The following is a 27,778-nucleotide window of genomic DNA, read 5'->3' on the forward strand; positions in this document are numbered from 1 at the left end:
GATTCCTAACGACGCCATGAGTATAAAAGACACGCATGCTGGTTGGCTAAGAACATTCATTGACTGGGAATGGTTCCAGGGAAGGGGCGTACAGGACCACATGATGGTACCTCTTCAGAGTTCAGGCAAGTCGACTCGGTTCAGTGTGAGATGCTTGACGCTGGTCTTGGACTTGACTATGAAGAATGGAGTTGGCCATACCTGCACAAACTGGTCGGGAGCTGGAGCCGTTCCCCTAACGAGGCCAAGGCAGGCTGAAACCAGTCAGCATATATCCTTGGGAGGGCAGGTCGTGGTGGCTGATCAGGACGCTTACGCGAGCTGAAGTAACGCCTTGGTGCTGCACGGGCCGTGCCGCTGCGCCAAATCTCTAGGCCCGTGACAAATGGTATCAGAGCAGGACTTGGGGAAAAGCACAGAGGTGTGCCCCCTTGTCGATTCGGGGGTCTTGAGAATGAAGTGGGTGCACTAAAACGTCAGTGGGCAATCAATGCTGTTGGATGAGAGCCTCCATCTCCCCATGAAAATGCGTCCCTTGAAGCTGGAGGGCCGCGCGCATCGGATGGCCAGGGCCGCGCGCTCCAAAGTTCTTGCAAGTTCAAGAGGCGTGCAAACCGTTATGAAGGGCGGGTATCAAGTTAGCCGGAGGGCCTTTGTTTGCTCGGGGTGTCGCGGAGGCGGCATAACGTGGGGTTGCGTCCAGAAGAAGTGAACGTCCCTTTAGCCCGAAACCCTATCATTGGGCGAGTGCAGCCAAGGAAGCGATGGTGGGCAAGCGAGCATACCACTTGGAAGAGAGAGACTTTGGAATGTTGGACGCAATGGAGTCAACGCCGTACTGCGACGAGGGCATCGCATGATTTGGGTGGGGGAAAATGTCACGTTCCGATTCCTAATGACGCCATGAGTATAAAAGACACGCATGTTGGTTGGCTAAGAACATTCATTGACTGGGAATGGTTCCAGGGAAGGGGCGTACAGGACCACATGATGGTACCTCTTCAGAGTTCAGGCAGGTCGACTCGGTTCAGTGTGAGGTGCTTGTCGTTGGTCGTGGACTTGACTATGAAGAAGAGAGTTGGCCATCCCTGCACAAACTGGTCGGGAGCTGGAGTCGTTCCCCTGACGAGGCCAAGGCAGGCTGAAACCAGTCAGCATATATCCTTGGGAGGGCAAGTCGTGGTGGCTGACTAGGGCGCTTGCGCGAGCTGAAACAACGCCTTGGTGCCGCACGGGCCGTGCCGCTGCGCCAAATCTCTAGGCCCGTGACAAACAATGTCACGCCCCACAACTAAGAGGTTACGCCACGCAGGCACTACGCAGACGATGACATGGAGCCTGTATGGACCGGAGTTTTCTAGACTTCTCTACACAAGTATGGAACTTTCTAGAATTCTCTAGATTAGTGTGGAGTTGCCTAACCTTTTCTAAACTTGTCTAGAGTTGTATAGAATTCTCTAGACTTGTCTTGAACATTATACATAGTTCTAGAATTGTGTAGAGATTTCTTTGGAGGGTTCTAGACACTTAATCTAGGCCACACATTTGTATACATCTAGAATGTTCTTGTAAGGCCAAAGGCCTATAAATAGGAGGTGGGAGTTCATTTGCTCCTCACCAAGTAACCTAAGTTGTAATCTCCTCTCAAGTAATACAAGTGTTCATACATTCCCAAACTCTCTTGCTCACTTGCCTAATCTCTTCATACACACCCAAGTAAGCAAAACACTTGTCTAGCCTTAGTCTTCACTAAGCTAGCACACTCGGGTAGGCTAACTTAGCGCTTCAAAGGGGCTTGAAAGTGTCTAAGGCCGCACGGGAGCTTGGAAAGGTTCAAGTCCATGATAATTAGTATCAGAGCTAAGGTCGTGAGGCGTCACACCTTGTGTAGAGGAAGCTATGGCGGAGCAATCAGACATGACTAACAACCAAGAGGAGGATCTACATGGAAGGGAAACAAATCTCCCTCCAGTCGGAATGAGGACAAGGGCTAGGTCGAAGGACATCATGGCAGGCTTAGAGGCACGTATGGCAAACATGGAGGGGTCCATAGCCAACGTGTTGGAGCAGCTTGAGGATGTTCACCAACGCATGGATGGGCTGCAATCGGAAGACGCTGAGGTCCAAAATGTTGTCAAATGGTCACTCAATGCCTTAAGTGGTGACTTTCGGCAGGAGCTCCAAGCACTTCGAGAACTTATGTTGGGCGAGTTTGCCACCCTATGTGGCTATGTTGATCAGGAGCTTGGCACCTTCTGCGAGCAAATGGAGGAAATGCGAGCGGACTGGGCATTGTGCAAACGAGCGCTGGCGTCCGGCACGGCTACTACGGGGGTAGTAGCACCCCGTTCGATATTCCTAAGCCTAAGTGCTATGGTGGGAACCGGGTAACGAGGGAGTTGGAGAACTTCCTATTCAATATGGAGCAATACTTTGAGGCTACGGGCATGATGGATGAGACCATCAAGATACACACGGCGACTCACTACCTCACAAACAATGCCATGCTATGGTGGAGGAAGAAGTATGGTGATATGGGCAAAGGTACGGTCTCTATTGATACTTGGGCTGATTTCGTAAAAGAAATTAAGAAGCATTTCTATCCAGAGAATGCCGAGGATGAAGCCAGGGGCAGACTTCGAAAGCTAAAACAGGTTGGGTCGATTCGGGACTATGTGAAAGAATTCACTAACTTGACTCTTGAGATCCCGGATCTATCCGACAAGGACTCTCTTTTCTTCTTCATGAATGGTTTATAGTTGTGGGCTAAGACGGAATTGAGGCGGCGCAATGTGCAAGACCTTGCCATGGCTATTGCAGAAACAGAGTCCTTTATTGATTTCAGCACCAAGAAGGAACCCTCGTCCAAGCCAAAAGACAAGGACAAGGGGAGGTATGCTGGCAAAGGTGGGGGAGACAAGGGTGCTGCACCCCACAAGGATTGGTCCTGTAAGCCAGGTGGTGGCCATGGTGGCAAAGAGGGAAGGGAGAACAAGGAAGGAGCACCCAAGCCTAAGGGTTCTTGCTTCATATGTGATGGACCACATTGGGTAAGAGATTGTTCAAAGTGAAAGACCCTCAATGCCATGACGAGCCATTACGAAAAGCAACAACAGGAGGAAGCACAGATAGGTTCACTGCAAATCCTTAATGCCATCAAGGCTAAAACTGAAGTCCCTAAGGCGAAGGCTAAAGGGCTAATGTTCGTGGAGGCGAACATCAATGGGACACCCACACGTGCTTTGGTGGACACGGGTGCATCCCACAACTTTGTGAGCCTTGACGAGGCCAAGAGGTTGGGCCTCAAGTATAACAAAGAGGGGGGCTCCATGAAGGCAGTTAACTCGGTGGCAAAGGCTATACATGGCGTGGCACACAGCATCTAAGCATGCATTGGCGAGTGGGATGGCCACATAGATCTGTCAGTGGTACCCATGGACGACTTCAAACTAGTCCTTGGGTTAGAATTCTTAGACAAGGTGAGAGCTTTCCCCATTCCTTTGCTAACACTATGTGTATTATGGAAGGCAACACAGCATGCATGGTGCCAGTAGAGCGAGATACCAAGTTGGAAGCCCAAGCCTTGTCAGCCATGCAGTTCAAGAAGGGCTTTAGGAAGGGGGAGACTAGCTATCTTGCTACGTTGATGGAGACACCCGATGATGAGCTAGTCCCTTCCTCGCAAGAAGATGTGCCTAAGGAGATACGAGCCGTGCTAGACGAGTACACAGACGTGATGCCTAAGGAGTTGCCCAAGAAGCTTCCACCTAGGAGAGAAGTGGATCATAAGATTGAGCTGGAACCAGGTTCTAAATCCCCTGCTTTGGTGCCCTACTGGATAGCACCCCTAGAGTTGGAGGAGTTGCGGAGGCAACTCAAGGAGCTGTTAGATGCGGGCTATATTCGACCCTCGAAGGCCCCATATGGCGCACCGGTGCTGTTCCAGAGGAAGAAGAACAGGTCCTTGCGCATGTGCATCGACTACCGGGCGCTCAACAAAGTGACTATCAAAAACAAGTACCCTATCCCTTTCATTGCCGATCTTTTTTATCAGCTTGGTGGAGCACGCTACTTCACTAAGCTAGACTTGCACTCGGGGTACTACCAGGTGCGGATAGTGGACGGGGATGAGCCTAAGACTACATGTGTGACGAGGTATGGCTCTTATAAGTTCCTTGTTATGCCATTTGGTCTCACCAATGCACCTGCTACTTTCTGTACTTTGATGAACAAGCTCTTCCATCCCTACTTGGATTGCTTTGTGGTGGTGTACTTGGATGATATTGTTGTGTATAGCACCACTCTAGAGGAGCACGTACAGCACTTGAGGGCGGTCTTCCAAGTCCTACGGGAAAACGACCTATATGTGAAGACAGAGAAATGCTCCTTTGCCCAAGAAGAGGTGTTGTTCCTAGGGCATAAGATACGGGATGGCAAGCTGATGATAGATGAGGCAAATGTGATGGCCATTCAAGAGTGGGAGCCACCTACTAAGGTGACAGAGCTACGTTCATTTTTTGGGCTTGTCAACTACTACCGTCGCTTTATCAAGGGTTACTCGGCGAGAGCAGCCCCATTGAAAGACTTTCTCAAGAAGGCGCGTGCTTGGAGTTGGACAGAGTCATGCCAGGGGGCATTTGATAACTTGAAGAGGGCAGTCACAGAGTAGCCGGTACTTAGCTTGCCCGACCACTCCAAGCCATATGAGGTGCACACGGATGCATCAGACTTTGCTATTGGGGGCGTGTTGATGCAGGAAGAACACCCCATAGCTTATGAGAGCCGCAAGCTTAATGACACCGAGCGGCGTTGTACGGTGCAGGAGAAAGAGATGACGGCGGTTATCCATTGCCTACGTACTTGGATGCACTACTTGCTTGTGGCACAGTTCGTGATCAAGACTGATAAATGTTGCCACCAGCTACTTCCAGACACAGAAGAAGCTTAGCCCCAAGCAAGCTCAATGGCAGGACTTCCTAGCGGAGTTCACTTATCACTTTGAATACAAGCCGGGCAAGGCTAATGTTGTGGCGGATGCGCTTAGTCGCAAGGCCGAGCTCGCAACTATTAGTCGGCCCCAGCACCCTCTTGTGAAGCGGATCAATGAGGGGTTGCAGCATGACCCTCTAGCCAAAAACCTTATTCAGCTGGCTAAGGAAGAGAAGACTCGGCACTTTTGGATAAGGGATGATTTACTTCTCACGATAGGGGACCGACTCTTTGTGCCCAGGTAGGGCAACTTGTGAAAGGAGTTGATACGGGAGTGCCACGACACCAAATGGGCTGGTCACCCAGGTATACGGCGCACACTAGCACTCCTTGAAGATTCATATTATTGGCCTCGGATGTGCGATGATGTAGAGACATACGTGAAGACTTGTCTTATGTGCCAACAAGACAAGATTGAGCAACAGCATCCCGCAGGCCTACTGGAGCCATTGCCTATTCCAGAGAGACCATGGGAGAGTGTCTCTATGGATTTCATTTCTTGCTTGCCCAAGTCAGAAGGTTGTAGGAGCATTATAGTGGTGGTAGATCGGTTCAGCAAGTATGCCACCTTCATACCTGCACTAGCAGACTGCACAGCAGAGAGGGCAGCAGAGTTATATGTTGACCATGTGGTCAAGCTTTGGGGAGTTCCGCAAAACATTCTCAGTGACAGAGACCCGCGCTTCACGAGTAGATTTTGGATGAGGCTTTTCAAGAAGATGGGAACGGATCTCAACTTCTCTACAAGTTTCCACCCCCAATCAGATGCGCAGACGGAGCGCATCAATACTCTCCTGGAGCTTTATTTGAGGCACTAGGTGAGTGCCAACCAGCGAGATTGGGCCAAACTCCTTGGGGTGGCACAGTTTTCTTACAACTTACAGCGGAGTGAGGCTACCAATCACTGTCCATTTGAGGTTGTTACCGGACGACAGCCTATGACACCCAATACCATTGCTTCGACTTGCGATGGTAAAAGTCTGGCAGCCTACAAGTTTGACAAGAGGTGGCACGAGCAGTCCGACTTGGCTAGGGCGTACCTTGACAAGGCGGCAAAGAAGATGAAAAAGTGGGCCGACACCAAACGAAGGCGGGTGGAGTACATAGTGGGAGACCAGGTGATGGTTAAGTTTCTACCCCAACACTTTAAGTCCTTTCTGAGCGTGCATAAGGGGCTAGTAAGGAAGTACGAGAGCCCGTTCTCCATTGTCAAGTGAGTGGGTAAGGTCTCCTACATGGTGGAGCTTCCACCCAAGTAAAAGATTCATTCAGTCTTCCATGTCAGCATGCTCAAGCCTTATCATGAAGACACGGAAGACCTTACTCGGGGCATATTGCAAAGGGCACCAATGGCAGTTGTAACATCCTTTGACAAAGAAGTTGATTGCATCATTGCGGATCGTGTGATGAGCAGGAGAGGTGTGCCCAAGTATACAGAGTATTTAGTGAAATGGAAGAACCTGCCAGATAGCAAGGCAAGCTGGGAACATGAGGATACACTTTGGCAATTCACGGAGCATTTCCAGCTGTTCAAGCAAGAAGACGCGACGAGGGCGTCGCGAGCTTAGGTGGGGGAGAATGTCACGCCCCGCAACTAAGAGGCTACGCCACGCAGGCGCCACGCAGACGAGCTTTCTAGACTTCTCTACACAAGTATGGAACTTTCCGGATATCTCTAGATTAGTGTGGAGTTGTCTAGCCTTTTATAGACTTGTCTAAAGTTGTATAGAATTCTCTAGACTTGTCTTGAATATTGTACATAGTTCTAGAATTGTGTAGATATTTCTTTGGAGGGTTCTAGACACTTAATCTAGGCCACACATTTGTATACATCTAGAATGTTCTTGTAAGGCCAAAGGCCTATAAATAGGAGGTAGGAGTTCATTTGTTCCTCACCAAGCAACCTAAGTTGTAATCTTCTCTCAAGTAATACAAGTGTTCGTACATTCTTAAACTCTCTTGCTCACTTGCCTAATATCTTCCTACACACCCAAGTAAGCAAAGCACTTGTCTAGCCTTAGTCTTCACTAAGCTAGCACACTCGGGTAGGCTGACTTAGCGCTTTAAGGGGGCTTGAAAGTGTCTAAGGCCGCACAGGAGCTTGGAAAGGTTCAAGTCCGTGACATTAAGCCAAGATGGGGGTGGCCAAAAGATGTGTGAATGGTCAGGAAAATAAGCTAGAGGCTCGCACTTGCCATCCACCGAGCTGAAAACGCCAATGTCCACCCATTGTGGAAGCCATTCATCTTGTTCACCATACCCGTCACAATCCTCAATAAACGAACCTTCGGAAAAATAAATGCAACCCCCGTTCAAACCAGAGAAATCTCGAGCTGAAACAGAATAGGAGAAGGCATCACAAGTAAACAGCACTCGATCACCCAAAGTTCCAACCCTCTCCCATTTCTTTTCGGACTCATTCAGCTTAAAAACTTTCAAGTAAAACTTGTTAAGAGGATCATTGCTGGCTTCTGACTCGATGGGATGCCACATGCAATCACCATCCCACTCGTCAGTGCATTGGTATGTACTTAAATTTTCTTCCTTATCAATCAAAAACAGATCACCACACGATTTCACCAAACGTAGTCTATTGCTACCGGCAGTGTCACTGGCATTATAATGAGGCCCAAGGGATGCAATCGGCTTAACCTTCAAGTCTGAACCAATCACTACAATCCTTCCTTTAGACCCAACAGCATAAAACTGTCCCTTGTGATACACAAAGTCCTGGTACGAATCAGACTCATTCCAACAACCAATTTTGGTCCATTTCTCATCCCCTAACTTGAAAAACCACAACTTTCCATACTGGATTGCCATGATCACGTAATCACCAGCACCAGACCATGGACTCGAGGACACAATCACTTTCTTAAAAAGAGTAGACTCATCATGGTTAAAAGGATAGTGGGATTCCTGATCAATAAAACGAAGACGATAAGCTTTATCTATCTCAGTGATTCGAAAGTCGAGCAAATTGAGTTCTTTTGGAAACGTTTCGGGCATTACCTTTTGAGAGAGAGGATGTAAGGCACGCATTTTGCCATTTTCGATCTCTTCAACCCTAACCAACCAGGAAATAATGGAAATTGAATTGGGAATGGGAGTGTTTGGTTTGGGGTTTTGATTGGGCAGCGGTTGGAGGAGGTAGATGGTGGATTCGTTGAGAGAGAAGTAACCGTCGGGTTTGGCGTTTTGACCTAGGAGACCACGGTTGCGATTGGAGGGGGAAGGAACATGGAGAGGCAGAGGAGGAGGAGAAGGGGGTTTGTTGAAGGGAGGAATTGAGGAACGCCAAGAACCACAGACGGAGCGAAGTCGGAGATTGTGGATGCAAATGTTGAGATATTTCTTTGCGATCAGTGACCAGAGCTCTTTCGGGAGTTGAGATCACTGGACTCTTCTCTCCCTCCCCGCCATTTTTGAGCTCTGGTAGCCAACTGTAGAGTTTATAATGATAGATTCACTGGGGACGGTGGGTGGTCTAACGGTTCCCATTCGAACGTATGTCCATTCGCCTTCTCATTCACTTATATTTACCGCGTAGTTTGACAGGAGGCGCCCAAGGTGTACCATTGTTGGAGCCGTCCACCACCTAATACCTAATTTGCTAGGAATTGAAAAAGATAAATATTTATTTCAAATTTAAAAATAACTAAACTTTTTAGTTTACTTGACAAATAAAAACCGAATCAAAATCACGCTTTGTTTAGAATCAATTATTTTAGGTTTTCAGAAAAGAAATCTGAAATGGAATAGGAATGGGAATTAAAATGAAATTCTATTTATATGTTTGGAACAAATTAGATTTAAAATGGGATTCTGAATAAAAATAATAGATTACCATTTTTGCCCTTATTTAAATAATAAATGAAATATTTATTTTATTGTAAAATATACTCCAAAGTTACAGCAAGAAGATAAATAATGAGAATGATTACATAATGGAACTCTAAAACATCAAATTTATTTTAAAAGAAAAAAAAAACAATTATTAAAGATAATATTGGCTTATATATATATAAATGACTTATCTGTGAATTCTGAAGAATTGGATAATATGATTTTTACTTATAAAATTGTGCTTTAAATTTTTAAGTACACAAATACTAAAGTATTGGATTTCATGACTTTTGGATATAAGTAAAAAAAAATTCAAGGTGGTGGATCAATTGTTAAACGTAGACTTTTTGATTATACAATTTTGTATTGTGGTAGATCAATCTGTTGGGGTATACCAAACAAAAAAAAAAATGGTGTGAAATATGGAGGATTGCAGCAATTGTTTATAGATTTTTCAAACACAAGAATAGAAAAGTAGTGGTAGTGATAGATCAATTTATTAAACACATTTAGATACTGGAGTATACCAAACAAAAAAAATTTATGTGAATTATGGAGGATTGGAGTATGAGTTTTGGTTATAAAATTTTGTATTGTAGATTTTTCAAATATAAGAATACAAAAGTGGTAGTGGATCAATCAGTCAAAGTTCCATAACTTTGAGGATCAATATGTTAAACGTGATTTAAGATACTGAAGTATACAAAAAAAATAAAATAAAATAAAATAAAATTGAATATGGTCAACACTCAGAGGAATATATATATATATATATATACACACACACATTAAAACAACGACGAGGAAGGAAAACGTTACAAATTGAGATATATATTTAATAAGATATGTTTTTAATAAGAAGAATGTTTTAATAGAGAGAAACGTTGGAGGGTTAATTAAGGAAGTATATAATTAATGAATATTTATCGAGTCAAATTCTGTGAAATCCTGGAACAAACCCTTAGGGTGTGTTTGGATAGACAAGGGAGAAAAGAAAAGAAATGATAGTATTAGTTATGAGATAAAAGAAATGAAATGAAATGAAATGATAGTAATAACTTTAATTCGTGTGTGGATATATAGGGGAGAAAAGAAAAGAAAAGATAATTATTCTTGTTTGGATAAGATAGAGAAGAGAAAAGAAAAGAAATGATAGTGACCAAATTACTATCCTATCCTTTCATAACTACTTCACATATTATCCATTTCCAAAATCTCACATAGGACATTTGCAATGTTTCTTTGTGATAGTTCAATACAATGGGTAAAAACAAAAGTAAAAAATAAAAAATAAAAATAATGGATAAAAACAAAATTAGGACATAAATGGAATAATTTTTCTTTATATTGATTTGTGGAGGGTATTTTTGCTATTAAGAATTTACAACTTACTATCCCTCCTTATCTCTCTCTATCTTCTCAAATTAGGAGACAAAACTTATAAGGGATATGGAGGGATAGCTATCCCTCCCTATCTCTCCCTATCCTCTCTTTTCTCTCCAATTAAATTACCCAAACACACTCTCACACTATCCTCTCTTTTCTTTTCTCTCCCTATCCCTCCAAATCAACCCTACCAAACACACCCTTACTCCACCTCTCGTTCCTCTCCTGAATGAAAAAGGAATCTATGAAATGTATGGGTACAATTTGATAATACTATAATTATCAAATTCTATTTGTAATTATGTGGTTTTAAATAAGACAAATCCTGTATCCAAATCCAAATCCCATCAAATTCAGCATTAAAATTTAATTTTATCTCATTTTAGTGACCATAAATATTGAATACATTCTAATCGAGTCAATTTTTTAGTTGAATTTTTATTTGTTTTGTTTGGATTCTGAGAAACTATTTTCTCTGTTTTTTTTTTCTTTTCTTTTTCTTTTTTTACTTTATTTTGTTTTTGATAGTTCTGTTGTCACTCTCAGCCTTAGATGTACTTTATTGTTTTTTTGGTTTATAAAAATTTCCACATTCAAAGTCAAAAGAAAAAGAAAAAGAAAAAATAAATAAATAATTGGCAAAAATACAAAATATTCCCTAAACTATCAAAAATTAGTAAATTACCCTCATTGAACTATAAAAGTGAGCAAGTCAGTAACATGGGTTAAACGGGTTTGTGTTGACCTTAAACGAGTACAACACGATTAACTCGTCTATTTAATTGCATCGTGTTTGAGTTGAGGTGGTTCAACCCGTGTAACTTGTTTATATTCGTTTAATTATAAGTGTCATAAATAAATTATATTTAAGTTCCATAATAACTATCTAAATGTGTATTTTCAGTATTTATTGTTTGATTGAATATTATTAATAATTTAAATAATATAATTTTTTGTTTTAGTAGATAGGTTATTAAACAAATTACACGTACAATTTTTTATTCCAGCAAATAGGTTATTAAACAGGTTATACGTGACATTATTTTATAATCACACGAAGAAAACTCTTTTAAAATGTTGATGTGAACATGAAAAAAATAATGTTCAACATTTTAAAATGAGTAATGATTTATGGATCGAATTTAATTTATGTGAGAGAGGTGATGAGTCCTATCACCTGACGTCATGGTAACTTCACATGATGGACTCCATCACTACAGTCACATAAATTGAATTTAATAATTACCAAATTCGATCATTAAATTATTATTATTTTAAAATGTTACTTTTATACATATAAGTAACCTTTTTTGTGCCCTGGTACCGCCTTTTGTTTAGACCACCTAAACCGGTCATCAAGATAGTCATATTTTGCATTTAAAACAATTAGGCCATTAAAAATGTAAGAACAAACCATTGTGGTGGTGTAGAGATTTTTTCAGTAATTTTACAGATTTTGGATGCGTGCGCATATCAACCCGGCTAATGAAAATCAACATAAAAATTAATTGAAAACACTCCAAATGGTAATTATTTTGAAAATTGAAAACAAACTGTAATTATTTTTAAATTTGAAACACTCCAAATAGATTAGTATGAATCGAATGGGGAAGTCGAACACCCTAGAGTTGGCTTCATCTTCAGAATCTTTTCGTATCAGAGAACAAAAATGGGCAAGAGCGACAGAAGAGTCCAGTGGTCTCAACTCCCAGAAGAGCTCTTGTCACTGATCTCAAAGAAACATCTCAACACTCGCATCCACAATCTCCGTTTACGCTCCGTTTGTCGTTCATGGCGTTCCTCAATTCCTCTCTTCAACAAACCCCCTCCTCCTCCTCCTCCTCATCCTCCTCCTCCTCCTCTGCCTCACCTTGCTCCTTCCCCCACCAATCGCAACCGTCTTGTCCAAGTCCGAAAAGCCAAACTCGACGGGTTCTTCTCTCTCACCGAAACCACCATCTACCTCCTCCAACCGCCCAATCAACAAAACCCCAAACCAAACACTCCAATTTCCATTCCCTGGTTGGTTAGGGTTGAAGAGATCGAAAATGGCAAAAAACGTGCCCTACATCCCGTCTCTCAAAGGAAAATGCCCAAAAGGTTTCCGAAACAACTCAATTTGCTCAACATTCGGATCACTGAAATAGGTAAAGCTTATCGTCTTCGTTTTATTGATCCAACCGAGGAAGAGGAGGAAGAGGAGCCCTACCATTTTTGTAATGATGATGATGATGATTCTACTCGTTTTGAGAAAGTGGTTCCGTCCTCGAGTCCGTGGTCTGGTGCTGGGGATTATGCGGTCATGGCCATCAAAGAAGGAGACTTGTGGTTTTTCAAGTTAGGAGATAAGAAATGGACCAAAATTGCTTGTTGGAAGAAATCTTTTTCTTACGATGACTCTTACCATGACTTTGTGTATCACAAGGGACAGTTTTATGCAGTTGGGGATAAAGGAAGGATTGTAGTGATTGGTTCAGACTTGAAGCCTAAGCCGATTGCATCTCTTGGGCCCCCTTATGGCGGTGACGATGACGATGACAAAAGACTACGTTTGGTGAAGTCCTGTGGTGATTTGTTTTTGATTGATAAGGAAAAAAATATTAATATTGGCCTTTACAATGAGTATGAGGTTGAAGGAAATGACATGTGGGATCCCATCGAGTCTCTAGCAATGGATGATCCTCTGAACAAGGTTTACTTGAAAGTTTATAAGCTGAATGAGACAGAAAAGAAATGGGAGAGGGTTGGAACTTTGGGTGACCGAGTGTTGTTTGCTTGTGATGCCTTCTCCTATTCTGTTTCGGCTCGACATTACTCTGGTTTGAAAGGGGGTTGCATTTATTTTTCCGACGGTTCGTTTATTGAGGATAGTGGAGGATATGATGAAGAAGATGAATGGTCTGCCGAAACTGCAGACACTGGCGTTTTCAGCTTACTGGATGCCAAGTGCGGGCCTCTAGCTTCTTTTCCGGACCATTCTCAGATCTTTTGGCCACCCCCACCTTGGCTTTAGCCAATATCACGTGCCATCAAGAAAGGAATGTAAGTCATTCTCAACATCTAAATTTAAATACTTTGGAATTGAAGGAAGATTCATTTAATGTTGCCTTTGGGAATTTTGAACTAAATTGTACTTTAATGTTATCTATTTTTTCACCAATACTATTCCATGGTCCCAAACATGGCATGAAATGCATGTTGTCATTATGTGGTGAATGCGAACACTTATGTTCATTATATCATATGCACAAAAGTAATAATGTTTTTATAGGGTAATATGATTCACATGTCAAAGACCAGCTGTATTTCAGGGCATATCAAATTTGGTGTAAACTAGGAATGTATTTGTGGTTGGAGTTCTCTCTCATCAGTTTTAACTTTAGGTACTTCTAACGGTAGGAAATTCTATATTCATACATATTATGGTTTTCAAGTGGTTTAATATATGATAGTCAAAACGGAACAATGTAAGATTAATACTATTTTTTCCTTCTTTTATCAACCAAACATGCTGGGAGATTAACACTACCATTTTCTTCTTTTCTTTTCTCTCGTGATCAATGTTATTTTCTCTCTCCCATAATACCAAATACAACCTTAGTTGGTCAATTGATTTTCATGATTTGAACTTGTGGTCTTAGGATAGCAAATTCTCCTTCCATACATAGAATGGTTTTCAAGTGGTTAATATGCACAATATGGATGCGTTGGTCAAAAATTTTAGTTTATTTTCTTATCTCTAGGCAGATTAGTGGGGTCATTAGAGTAGATTAAATAAAGGGTTGAAATTAAACCTTTTTTAGAGGAATCCTAGGATCTTAAAAGGTACTTGTTCCAGTTTTTGAACGACTTGTTGAGTATTGTTAATAAAATTCAGTATATCATCATCTCAATACTTTCAAGTTTTAATGTGAATGCTGGAGACTTCCTCTCTGCAATAGTTATAGATGGCTTACAAATCCAGTAATCCTACATTCTGTGATCTGCAATTGCTCAATTTCTCATTAAATTTTTCCATTATCTACCGTTTTTTGTGTAAATCTTCATGAAAAAAAGTCTCTGGTTTGTCCTTTGTAGCATGTTCAGATGATTATACTTGGAAACACATGAAAGAGCGTTATACTACTTGATTAAGTGTCCCAAAAAAATCACGTAAATGCCATTAATTGAACCTCAATTATAAAATTGACAGTCTAATGGACAAAACGAGGAGTATGTCTGGGATTCATGCTTAAAACCTTCTACTTCTTTCTTCATTTGGGGTACACATTTTAAAGTGCTCGTCTTTGTCAACCAAAAGGTATGTGCACTTAGAAGAAGAGTCTGGCAGCATTCAAGTTTAGGTGGGTTTTGGGTCCTTTTGTGTTGTATTAGTAAATTAACTTATGAACTCAATTGCATTAAACTTTTCTTTTAATTACTTTAAACCTGTTTTTTTCCTTGATAGTTATTTTTTAACTTGCGGTTTCACTTATAAAAATTAGGTTGTGCATTATCATTTAGTCGACAACAAATTTTCTATAGTTTTTTTCAGCACAAATATCTTATCGCAAGTATTTCCTTACAAGACATCTATTTATTCATCACCACCTTGCTGGAACATCCTTTAAAGTGCTGCACATATTGCCTTTGTGGCATGATATTGAATATATGACCTAAAATATGAAGTTTTACGTATTAGTAAATTAACTTATGAACTCAATTGCATTAAACTTTTCTTTTAATTACTTTAAACCTGTTTTTTTCCTTGATAGTTATTTTTTAACTTGCGGTTTCACTTATAAAAATTAGGTTGTGCATTATCATTTAGTCGACAACAAATTTTCTATAGTTTTTTTCAGCACAAATATCTTATCGTAAGTATTTCCTTACAAGACATCTATTTATTCATCACCACCTTGCTGGAACATCCTCTTTTAAAGTGCTGCACATATTGCCTTTGTGGCATGATATTGAATATATGACCTAAAGTATGAAGTTTTACGTATAAAATGTTGTACAGGGCTTTCTCTGCTTATGCATATGTTTCTGATTTAGTTTCTGAAACTGTTTATCGCCAAACCTTTTACGTTGGTGATGATACAAAGGGTGACCATCAGTATTTTTTATTCTTAAGGATTACATTAGTTATTCTGTTAACTATTTTTCTTCTCATTTGAATGATCTTTTAGCTGCCGCCGAAGAGTTGGAAATGTTAAAGATAACCAAAATTAATTGGAGAATCGTTTGAAAATATTACAATTCTAATAGCATCTTTTTTACATGATCTTTACAGGGTGAGTTGTGAAGGGACTTTTTGCACTTCTGGAGATGGTAAAGCTTCTAAGATGTGATTCATCAGTTCCTCTTTTTGGTATCAATGACTATTGTTTACATTTGCTTTTTGAAAATCATGTAAGAAGCTGTGATGTAGGTCAGGATGATGGAAAATTTCGGTGAAAAGTCGAATATTGAAACACTGTAATCTATTATGCAACACAAAAAGGAATGGCAATTGGAGTTGCCTAGTTAGTAGAAAGGATACTTGGAATTTCATTTACCCTCACGGGTTAGCTCAACTGGTAAGGCCTTTGGAGCACTCTCTTTTAGTCTCCGGTTCGAGACCACCAAAGGTCAGGCCTTGACTTAAACGATGCACGTGATTTGTAGACGATTGTGTGCATCCCAAGTTTGCAAACTATTTGAGAATTCAAAATTCAAAGTGACTAGCGGAGTTATTAGATTCTTGGTTATTAAAAAGAATTCTCAAGAATAGTGCACACTTGAAGAGCCATTAACTTGTGTAGGGCCTCATGCAAGAAATCCCCACCGTATAGATAGTAAAAAAAATATTAGTACAAAAGATGCAGTCCCAGTAAGCCTCTCTCTAGTAATAACGAGTGTCTATTATGAGAGTGCCCTGAGTTGCATATAAATGAGTCCAGGTGTAGACGGCCATTGGCATCAAAGGTTTTGGATTATTTTAATGGAGTATTATTAGAGAATTTATTATTTAGATTCTTTTCAGTTTCTTCATTTATTATTTAGACTCGACTGATTAACAGATATATTATATTTTTACATAATATTTAAATAGTAATAATATAATATATGGTACACTTTTATACCACATTTGAACAACAATGATGTCACGTGATGGATTTCATAACCACACTCATCACCACACTTACATAAGTTAAAATGGGTAAATGTCGAATTTGATTTTTAAATTATCATTCTTTTAAAATGCTACTTTATGCCACTTTTTGTGCCCTGGTACCTCGTTTTGTTTAGACTACCTTGAAAGTTCAAATACTGATCACCAGTAATCAAGATAGTCATATTTTGCATTTAAAACAATTAGGCCATTAAAAGTGTAAGAGCAAACCATTGCGGTGGTGTAGAGATATTTTCAGTAATCTTATAGTACTACGTAATAGATATTGAGTGCGGTATCTAGTTGGGCTAATAAAAATTAATTATCTGAGGAATTTTAGAAAGAGAAGTAATAGATCTTTCTACTTTAATTATTGACTATTTTGAGTATAACGTGGTTGGGAGTGACTCGAACAAAAAGAGATGTTTACAAAAAAAATTTTAAGAGTTTTAATGGGATCCAACCATCAGACAATTAATGTCGAAAGAGTTATTATTTTTCTTTTAAAAAAGTAGGTGAGACTAATTTCGTATAATGATACTACGTATATTTCTATTGATTTGACGTGGCATGCCCGGTACGGAATATCTTATTCAAGAATAATTGGAGCGTCATTATTGCTGATTAATTTTAACAAATGGTACTGTAATTATTTAGAAAATTGCAAAACAAACTGTAATTATTTTGAAATTTGAAATTACTCCAGATAGATTAAGTTTGAATCGAATGGGAAGTTGAACGTTGATCATTAATTAGGTCACAGAAACCCTAGAGTTGGCCCCATATTCGGAAACTTTTCGTATCAGATAACAAAAATGGGCAAGAGCGACAGAAGAGACCAGTGGTCTCAACTCCCAGAAGAGCTCTTGTCACTGATCTCAAAGAAACTTCTCAACACTCGCATCGACAATCTCCGTTTTCGCTCCGTTTGTCGTTCATGGCGTTCCTCAGTTCCTCTCTTCAACGAACCCCCTCCTCCTCCTCTTCTGCCTCTCCTTGATCACTACCGTCGTGTCCTAGGTCGGAACGCCAAACGTGACGGTTTCTTCACTCTCACCGAAACCACCATCTACCTCCTCCGGCCGCCCAATCAACAAAACCCCAAACCAAACACTCCAATTTCCATTCCCTGGTTGGTTAGGGTTGAAGAGATCGAAAATGGCAAAAAGCGTGCCCTACATTCTGTCTCTCCAAGGAAAATGCCCAAAAGGTTTCCGAAACAACTCAATTTGCTCAACATTCGGAGCACTGAAATAGGTAAAGCTTATCGTCTTCGTTTTATTGATCCGCCCAACGATTATTTTAACGATGATGATTCTATTAGAGTGGTTATGTCCTCGAGTCCATGGTCTGGTGCTGGTGCTGATGATTATGCTTTCAATATGGAAAGTTGTGGTTTTTCAAGTTAGGAGAAGAGAAATGGACCAAAATTGGTTATTGGAAAAAGTGTGATTCGTACCAGGACATTGTGTATCACAAGGGACAGTTTTATGCAGTTGGGGATAAAGGAAGGACTGTAGTGATTGGTTCAGACTTGAAGCCTAAGCCGATTGCATCTCTTGGGCCTCGTTATGGCGGTGATGGTGACTTTCACAAAAGGCTACGTCTGGTGAAGTCCTGTGGTGATATGTTTTTGATTGATGAGGAAGAAAATATTAATATTGGCCTTTACAATGAGTATGGGGACGAAGGAAATGACATGTGGGATCCCATCGAATCACTAGCCATGATGGATGATCCTCTAAACAAGGTTTACTTAAATGTTTATAAGCTGAATGAGACAGAAAAGAAATGGGAGAGGGTTGGAACTTTGGGTGACCGAGTGCTGTTTGTTTGTGATGCCTTCTCCTATTCTGTTTCGGCTCGAGATTTCTCTGGTTTGAAAGGGGGTTGCATTTATTTTTCCGATGGTTCATTTTCTGATGGTGGTGGAGGATATGTTGAAGAAGATGAATGGCGTGCCGAAACTGCAGACACTGGCGTTTTCAGCTTGCTGGATGCCAAGTGCGGGCCTCTAGCTTCTTTTCCGGACTATTCTCAGATCTTTTGGCCACCCCCACCTTGGCTTTAGCCAACATCACGTGCCATCAAGAAACGGATGTAAGTCATTTTCAACATCTAAATTTAAACACTTTGGAATTGAAGGAAGATTCATTTAAATGTTGCCTTTGGGAATTTTGAACAAAATTATCTAACTTTAATGCTGATCTATTTTTTCACCAATACTATTCCATGGTCCCAAACATGGCATGAAATGCATGTTGTCATTATGTGGTGAATGCGCACACCTATGTTCATTATATCATATGCACAAAAGTAATAATGTTTTTATAGGGTAATATGATTCACATGTCAAAGACCAGCTGTATTTCAGGGCATATCAAATTTGATGTAAATTAGCAATGTCAATGTATTTGTGGTTGGAGTAATCCTACATTCTGTGATCTGCAATTGGCTCACATTCTCATTGAATTTCTCCATTATCTACCGCTTTTGTGTAAATCTTCTTGAAAAAAAGTCTCTGGTTTGTCCTTCGTAGCATGTTCAGATGATTATACTTAGAACACATGGAAGAGCATTATACTACTTGATTAAGTGTCCCAAAAAAATCAAATAAATGCCATTAATTGAACCTCAGTTATAAAGTTGACACAGTCTAATAGACAAAACCAGAAGTATGTCTAGGATTCGTGCTTAAAACCTTCTTCTTTTTTTCATTTGGGGTACATATTTTAAAGTGCTCGTCTCTGTCAAAAGGTATGTGCACTTAGAAGAAGAGTCTGGCAGCATTCAAGTTTAGGTGGGTTTTGGGTCCTTTTGTGTTGTATTAGTAAAGTAACTTGTGAACTCAATTGCATTAAACTTCTTCTTTTAATTACTTTAAACCTGCTTTTTTCCTTGATAATTATTTTTTAACTGACGGTTTCACTTATAAAAATTAAGTTGTGCATTATCATTTAGTCGACAGCAATTTTTCTCTAGTTTTTTTGAGCACAAATATCTTATCGTAACTATTTCCTTACAAGACATCTATTTTTTCTTCGTCACCTTGCTGGACATCCTCTTTTTAAGTGTTGCACATATTACCTTTGTGGCATGATATTGAATTCTCTGCTTATGCATATGTTTCTGGTTTAGTGTCTGAAACTGTTTTATCGCCAGACCTTTTAAGTTGGTGATGATACAAAGGGTGACCATCAGTATTTTTTATTCTTAAGGATTACATTACTTATTGTTTACCAGTATGGAAAATTCATTTCTGTTAACGATTTTTCTTCTCATTTGAATGATCTTTTAGCTGCCCCAAAGAGTTGGAAATGTTAAAGATAACCAAAATTAATTGGAGAGTCGTTTGAAAATATTACAATTCTAATTGCATCAGTGTTTACATATCTTTACAGGGTGAGGTGTTAAGGGACTTTTTGCACTTCTGGAGATGGTAAAACTTCTAAGATGTGATTGAAGAAGATATGCACGGGCTTACTAATATTGTGTAAATTACATTTGCTTTTTGAAAATCATGTAAGAAGCTGTGATGTAGGTCAGGATGATGGCAAATTTCGGTGAAAACTCGAATTCTGAAACTCTGTAATCTATTATGCAATGCAAAAAGGAATGGAAATTGGAGTTGCCTAGTTCAGTAGTTAGTAGAGAGGATATTTGGAATTTCATTTAGCCCTCACAGGTTAGCTCAACTGGTAAGACCTTTGGAGTACTCTCTTTCAGTCTCCGGTTCAAGACCCACCAAAGGTCAGGCCTTGGCTTAAATGATGCACGGGATTTGTGGACGATTGTGTGAACTCGGAGTGAGAGTTCGAACTTCAAAGTGACTAATGAGGTGATTGGATTCTTCGGTATTAAAAATAAATAAATAAATAAATAATCTCGAGAGTAGTGCACAGTTGAAGAGCTTGTGTAGTGCCTCCGCAAGAAATACCCGCCATATAGATAGTAAAAAAAACAACCAATACAAAAGATGGAGACAGTCCGAGAGATAAACCAAAACATAAGCCTCTCTTTAGTGATAATGAGTGTGTAGTAACCCAAAATCTTTTCCCGAACTATGATGCATTTGACTTGAAGTACCGCGCTTTATCATACTTTTCTTTACTAAATCTGTTTGTGTTAACTTTGATCTTCTTCCTTTTAACATTGTCATCACCAACGGGCCAATGAACTAGTGTAAAGGCATGTGTGTGTGAGGATCAATTAAAAAAAAAAAACATCGTCATCAATTTGGACTATGTCACTATTTCTAACTAGCACACTTGGTGATCTTTTATGCAACTTCAATGGAAAAGCAGGACAAAACTTTTTATCATAAATACAAGAAAAACAAAAGCATCATTGTTCTTTATTTAGATGCATGTTGTGTAACACCGCCTGTATTAATTGTAATTAGATGCATGCTGTGTAACACAAACCTGTATTAATTAATTAATTGCTTGTATCAGCAAGCCATAACTCATTCCACTTGATATGTAATGGCGGGTATTAAGCAATACGATATATACATGACCAGGGCGCAAATGAAGTATGAAACCTTTTTTCAAATAAATCTAGTTCGCCATCGCCGGAATGTTTATTACAATTACAGTTCATTCACATAATTGAAGAATAAAGGAGATCGCTTCACATTAATGTTAAAGGAAATCAATATGAATCAAGCAACACCTTCCAATATGCATTTTCTGCAAAATGCAAAAATACTTCCCACAAACTCGTAGTGTATTCTAGTAAACCCCAAAGAGAGTGTTATGTAATTAATTGTGGTGTCCACTATATTGGCGGCGGCGACGCATTATTATGTGAGTGGTATTAGTGAATGGTGCACGAGAATGAATGAATGGAAATTAGCAAGGAAAGTGGGTTTCCATAGATTTTTATAAATAGGGGTCATAGTTGTTTTGTAAGACTTACTCTCGCAGGGAAGAAATAAAATCTCTCTCCCCTCCCTACATTCTTCTATCTATTCTATTGTGGGTCTCTAGTGTTCTATATTTACAACAAGGACAAACCGTTGTGGTGGTGTAGAGATTTTTTTTTTTTCAGGAATTTTACAATGGACCGTTTGAGAACTTTGAGGGAGTAGATATTGGGTTACATAAAAGTTACTATCTCCGTTCTAATATAGTTGTCCACTTTGTAATTTATGACTCACTGTTTACGAAGTGGACAACTATATTGGGATAAAAAGAGTACTCATACAGAGCAATTTTAAAAAATAGGTGAGACCAATAGAATGATATATATTTATGTCTATTCACTCAACATAACAATGACTGGCACTGAATATCTTCTTCGAGAATAGAGTAAAGTACAAAAAAAAAAAACCCTTAAATTATTAACTTTTTGCAACTAATCCTTGAATTAAAGATTCGCCCCTCTAAATTATTGATTTATTGCAATTAAGGACAAATTCATCACAAAAGACTATTTTACTCTTTGTTATTAAATTTGCCATTTTTTTATTAAATTATTTTTTATTATATTTTCTCTTATTTAAATATTAATTATACCATTTACCTTAATCTTATAATTAGTATCAATTAAATATAAAAATGAAAAATAAATAAATAAATTTATAACTATCATTTTCTAAAATGATTAACTTATTATAATAAATTTATTATACTCACTTTAAAAAAAATTTGGGACAAAAAAATATCTTCTTTTTCAAACAATATTCATAAAAAATTAATAAATTATGTAAATAAAAAATATCTTCTTTTTAATGCAATATATATAAAGTGCAATTCAATAAGAAAGGTATTATGATCATTTAATAAAAAATAGGTAAAATAATGTGGCATTTTGTAACTAAATGTAATATTTTAAGTGGTTTTATGCATAAAACATAGTTCAAAAATTTTATTTGCAAATTTAGACACAACCGAGGAAGGATTTTTGCACTTTACCCCCGAGAATATTATCGGGGCGTGATTATTGATGCCTGATTTTAACAAACGGTAATTATTTTGAAAATTGAAAATAAAGTGTAATTATTTTGAAATTTGAAATAGATACTTAAAGATTAAGTTTGAATCAATGGGAAGTCGAACGTTGATCATTAATTAGGTCACATAAACCCTAGAGTTGGCTCCGTCTTCAGAAACTTTTCACATCGGAGAACAAAAATGGGCAAGAGCGACAGAAGAGTCCAGTGGTCTCTACTCCCAGAAGAGCTCGTCACTGATCTCAAAGAAACATCTCAACACTCGGATCGACAATCTCCGTTTTCGCTCCGTTTGTCGTTCATGGCGTTCCTCAATTCCTCTCTTCAACGAACCCCCTCCTCCTCCTCCTCTGCCCCTCCCTGCTCCTTCCTCCACCAATCGCAACCGTCTTGTCCGAGGTAGAAATGCCAAACGCGACGGTTACTTATCTCTCACCAAAACCACCATCTACCTCCTCCAACAAAACCCCAAACCAAGCACTCCAATTTCCATTCCCTGGTTGGTTAGGGTTGAAGAGATCGAAAATGGCAAAAAGCGTGCCCTACATCCTCTATCTCAAAGGAAAATGCCGGAAACGTTTCCGAAACAACTCAATTTGCTCAACTTTCGGATCACTGAAATAGGTAAAGCTTATCCTCTTCGTTTTATTGATCCAACCGACGATTATTTTAAACGATGATGATTCTACTATTTTTGAAAAAGTGGTTGTGTCCTCGAGTCCATGGTCTGGTGCTGGTGCTGATGATTATGCTGTCATGGCCATTCAAGATGGAAAGTTGTGGTTTTTCAAGTTTGGAGATAGGAAATGGACCAAAATTGGTTGTAGGAATCTTACTGATTCGTGCCAGGACTTTGTGTATCACAAGGGACAGTTTTATGCAGTTGGGGATAAAGGAAGGACTGTAGTGATTGGTTCAGACTTGAAGCCTAGGCCGATTGCATCTCTTGGGCCTTGTTATGGCGGTGCCGGTGACGATGACAAAAGACTACGTTTGGTGAAGTCCTGTGGTGATTTGTTTTTGATTGATAAGGAAGAAAATATTAATATCGGCCTTTACAATGAGTATGAGGATGAAGGAAATGACACGTGGGATCCCATCGAGTCACTAGCCATGGATGATCCTCTTAACAAGGTTTACTTGAAAGTTTATAAGCTGAATGAGACAGAAAAGAAATGGGAGAGGGTTGGAACTTTGGGTGACCGAGTGCTGTTTGCTTGTGATCCATTCACCTATTCTGTTTCGGCTCGAGATTTCTCTGGTTTGAAAGGGGGTTGCATTTATTTTCCGATGGTTCATTCACTGAGGATAGTGAAGGAGATGATGAAGAAGATGAATGGCGTGCCGAAACTGCAGACACTGGCGTTTTCAGCTTGCTAGATGCCAAGTGCGGGCCTCTAGCTTCGTTTCTGGACCATTATCAGATCTTTTGGCCACCCCCACCTTGGCTTAAGCCAACATCACATTCCATCAAGAAACGAATGTAAGTCATTCTCAATATCTAAATTTAAACACTTTGGAATTGAAGGAAGATTCATTTAATGTTGCCTTTGGGAATTTTGAACTAAATTATCTAACTTTAATGTTGATCTATTTTTTCACCGATAATGTTCCATGGTCCCAAACATGGCATGAAATTCATGTTGTCATTATGTGGTGAATGCGCACATAATATCATATGCACAAATGTAATAATGTTTTTATAGGGAATATGATTCACATGTCAAAGACTAGCTGTATTTCAGGGCATATCAAATTTGATGCAAACTAGCAATGTAATAATGTTTTTATAGGGTAATATGATTCACATGTCAAAGACCAGCTGTATTTCAGGGCATATCAAATTTGATGTAAACTAGCAATGTATTTGTGGTTGGAGTTCTCTCTCATCAGTTTTAACTTTATTAGTTTCAACACGAAGGAACAGGTCAACTGCTTTTCATGGTTTTGAAGTCGTGATACTTCTAACGACAGGAAATTCTATATTCATACATATTATGGGTTTCAAGTGGTTTAATATATGATAGTCAAAATGGAACAATGTAAGATTAATACTATTTTTTTCTTCTTTTATCAACCAAACATACTGAGAGGTTAACACTACCATTTTCTTCTCGTGACTAATGTTATTTTCTCTCTTTATGACTTGTTGTAGACGCAGTGTGAAAGCATTGTCAGTATTAGCTGCCAATTATGTTCTATTTTTTATTGCTCTTTACGATATTCTTCTTTTTCAGTCATAAGTTGACTTCTAGGAGAAATTGTCAAATGCACTTTTTCCTTTCTTTAAATAACATTCTATGCTAGTTAGACAGTATTATCGCCTTGTTTATAAGCATTAGGACAACATTTTAAGACCAATTTGAGAGGTCACGCGGTATCGCTGTCAGCACACAGTCAACTCATTGGATCTTTCGTCTTCGTTTTTTTTTTTTTTTTTTTTTGAGTCATTTTTCTTGATTCTTAAGCTTGGGTTTTATTTACAGTTCAGTGTTTGTTTTTTTGTTTCTCTATTAGGCTGTAATGTCAGTTAAAAAGTTGTGTTTTTTACCTGAGTCATCTGGCCACTTCATGGTCTGTTTGGTGGGAGAAGAGTTGGAGGAAAGGAAGGGGGAGAGGGAATGAGAGAGAAGGATATGCCTTGCATGGTCTGGAAGTAGGAAGGGCTGAGAAAAAGGAAGAGAGGAGGGTGGCCAGGGAGCATTTTTATGTGGCCCACCATATTTTTTCCTTCCAAAAGTGGGTATAAAAAAGAAAAGGAAAGGGAAAAATACATTTTTTTTTCTTTTAGTTTATTTTCTTATCTCTAGGCAGATTAGTGGGGTTATTAGAGTAGATTAAATAAAGGGTTGAAATTAAACCTTTGTTAGAGCAATCCTAGGATCTTAAAAGGTACTTGTTCCAGTTTTTGAACGATTTGTTGAGTATTGTTAATAAAATTCAGTATATCATTACTTTTAAGTTTTAATGTGAATGCTGGAGACTTCCTGTTATAGATGGCTAACAAACCCAGTAATCCTACGTTCTGTGATCTGCAATTGCTCACATTCTCATTGAATTTCTCCACTATCTGCCCTTTTTGTGTAAATCTTCATGTAAAAATTTCTCCGATTTGTCCTTCGTACCATGTTCAGATGATTATACTTATAACACATGGAAGAGCATTATATTACTTGATTAAGTGTCACAAAAAATCAAATAAATGCCATTAATTGAACCTCAATTATAAAATTGACAGTCTAATGGACAAAACCGGAAGAGTGTCCAGGATTCATGCTTAAAACCTTCTTCTTTTTTTTCGTTTGGGGTACACATTTTAAAGTGCTTGTCTCTATCAACCAAAAGGTATGTGCTCTTAGAAGAAGAGTCTGGCAGCATTCAAGTTTAGGTGGGTTTTGGGTCCTTTTGTGTTGCGTTAGTAAAGTAACTTATGAACTCAATTGCATTAAACTTCTTCTTTTAATTACTTTAGACCTGTGTTTTTCCTTGATAATTATTTTTTAACTTGAGGTTTCACTTATAAAATTTAGGATAAATTGCATTCACACCCCCCTGAGGTTTCAAAAGTCATGTTTACCCCTGAACTTATTAATTGACAAAAATAACCCTAATCAATATTCTGTTTTCCCCTCTCACCCAAAACCGCCACACCCATCCACCGCTGCAACCCACGCACGCCGCCACATCAAACACAACATACCCACCGCCACAACCAACAAAACACACCCACCGCCACAACCACCGCATTTGGGTCAAACCCACACACCCCATGATGACCACCGCCATACCCACACACCCATACATTGCCCGAATAAGTTGTTGGACCACAGAGCCTCTGATCTTAACCCTACCCACGCAAAATTACTGGCGGCGAAGAGATCTCTATTCGCCACTGCAATTGTCGAAACTGTTGGCATCACCAAGTAAATCTTTGTTGCCACTGTAATCATTGATCATGCCTCTAATTCGCGAGCGGTGGTGGTGGTTCTGATTGTTGGTGGTGACGGCAGTGGTGGGTTTCTCTAATTTGCGAACGGTGGTGGCTTTTGCCTCTGATCTTGTCGCTTCTGATCGACGGCAGTGGTGGGTTTCTCTAATTTGCGAACGGTGGTGGCTTTTGCCTCTGATCTTGTCGCTTTTGATCGACGGCAGTGGTGGTGGTTGCTTCTGATTGTTGGTGGCAACGGCGGTGGTATGGTGGGTTTCTCATGAAAGGGGCGGCAATGGTGGTGGTTGGTGTTAGGACAGAGAGGGTATGGGAGGGATAGAGATAGAGACCAAGAGGGCATATGTTGTGGGTATCGGATGGTGTATGAAAGAGACTGAGGGTATGGTGGGTTAGAGAGAGAATGTAAAATGAAGGGTATTTTGGTCCTTTAAAATTTAGGGTTATATTAGGAATTTACCCTTTTATGTAATTGTTGACCAAGTCAAAGGCCAAAATGGTCATTTTCTCGGGTAGAGGGGGTGTTTATGTCAACGTTTGAAACCTCAGGGGGTGTCAATGTAAACTAGTACATTAACCGTTCGCTAAGTGGTGTTGACTCAAACCTTTGAGGAGTGAGTGCAATTTACCCCAAAATTTAAGGCGTGCATTATCATTTAGTTGACAACAATTTTTCTCTAGTTTTTTCCAGCACAAATATCGCATCGTAACTATTTCCTTACAAGACATCTATTTTTCCTTAATAACCTTGCCGGACATCCTCTTTTAAGTGTTGCGCATATTACCTTTGTGGCATGATATTTGAATATATGACCTAAAATAGTGGCAGACTGGTCTATTAGCAATCTGCAGGAAAACCACTGGTTTCATATGAAGTTTTACATATAAAATATGGTACAGGGTTTTCTCTGCTTATGCATATGTTTCTGGTTTAGTGTGTGAAACTGTTCATTGGCAAACATTTACGTTGAGTGACCATCAGTATTTTTTATTCTTAAGGATTACATTAAGTATAGAAAATTCATTTCTGTTAACGATTTTTCTTCTCATTTGAATGATCTTTACAGGGTGAGGTGTTAAAGGGACTTTTTGCACTTCTGGAGATGGTAATGCTTCTAAGATGTGATTGAAGAAGATTGGACGGGCTTAGTAATATTTATCAGTTCCTCTTTTTGGTATCAATGATCTCCTGTAGATATACAAACTACTCTCTTCCACAGTAATTTATTAGTTCCTCTTTTTGGTATCAATGACTATTGTTTAAATTACATTTGCTTTTTGAAAATCAAGTAAGAAGCTGTGATGTAGGTCAGGAATCAGGAGGATGTCAAATTTAGGTGAAAACTCGAATTTTGAAACTTTGTGCAATCTATTATGCAACGTAAAAAGGAATGGAAATTGGAGTTGCCTAGTTAATAGAAAGGATACTTGGAATTTCATTTAGCCCACGCGGGTTAGCTCAACTGGTAAGGCCTTTGGAGTACTCTCTTTCAATCTCCGGTTCAAGACCCACCAAAGG

The 27,778-nt window shown here is 39.4% G+C and overlaps 2 protein-coding genes and 2 pseudogenes across 2 annotated transcripts; 3 read left to right on the forward strand and 1 right to left on the reverse strand.

The window, feature by feature from the left end:
- Positions 1-6,289: 6,289 nt before the first annotated feature.
- LOC132296225 (F-box protein At2g17036-like) lies at positions 6,290-7,998 on the reverse strand. The gene is made up of 2 exons (XM_059794437.1): positions 7,181-7,998; positions 6,290-6,449 (listed from the first exon to the last, which is right to left on the reverse strand). Exons 1-2 carry the CDS (start codon positions 7,996-7,998, stop codon positions 6,290-6,292), a joined length of 978 nt encoding a protein of 325 aa, XP_059650420.1.
- A 3,848-nt stretch (positions 7,999-11,846) lies between these two features.
- On the forward strand, positions 11,847-16,096 carry LOC132287038 (F-box protein SKIP23-like). The gene is made up of 2 exons (XM_059789503.1): positions 11,847-13,263; positions 15,497-16,096. Exon 1 carries the CDS (start codon positions 11,891-11,893, stop codon positions 13,232-13,234), a length of 1,344 nt encoding a protein of 447 aa, XP_059645486.1. The 5' UTR covers positions 11,847-11,890; the 3' UTR covers positions 13,235-13,263; positions 15,497-16,096.
- Positions 16,097-17,109: 1,013 nt separating this feature from the next.
- LOC132294953 (F-box protein SKIP23-like) lies at positions 17,110-20,022 on the forward strand (annotated as a pseudogene).
- A 2,409-nt stretch (positions 20,023-22,431) lies between these two features.
- Positions 22,432-27,635, forward strand: LOC132294954 (F-box protein SKIP23-like; annotated as a pseudogene).
- The last annotated feature ends 143 nt before the right edge of the window (positions 27,636-27,778 follow it).

This window comes from Cornus florida, unplaced genomic scaffold, assembly GCF_030987335.1.
Source record: "Cornus florida cultivar Cherokee Brave unplaced genomic scaffold, ASM3098733v1 CherokeeBrave_3.0.0_Hap2_Chr02, whole genome shotgun sequence".
In the NCBI taxonomy this organism is placed as follows: domain Eukaryota; kingdom Viridiplantae; phylum Streptophyta; class Magnoliopsida; order Cornales; family Cornaceae; genus Cornus; species Cornus florida.

Coding starts and splice junctions, on each gene's coding strand:
- LOC132296225 (XM_059794437.1), bottom strand. CDS start 7,998: ATGCCCGAAACGTTTCCAAAAGAACTCAATTTGCTCGACTTTCGAATC. Junction 6,450..7,180: donor TTCAGCTCGGTGGATGGCAA/GTGCGAGCCTCT, acceptor GCTATCTGGCAG/GTTCTTCCATTTCACTAAAT.
- LOC132287038 (XM_059789503.1), top strand. CDS start 11,891: ATGGGCAAGAGCGACAGAAGAGTCCAGTGGTCTCAACTCCCAGAAGAG.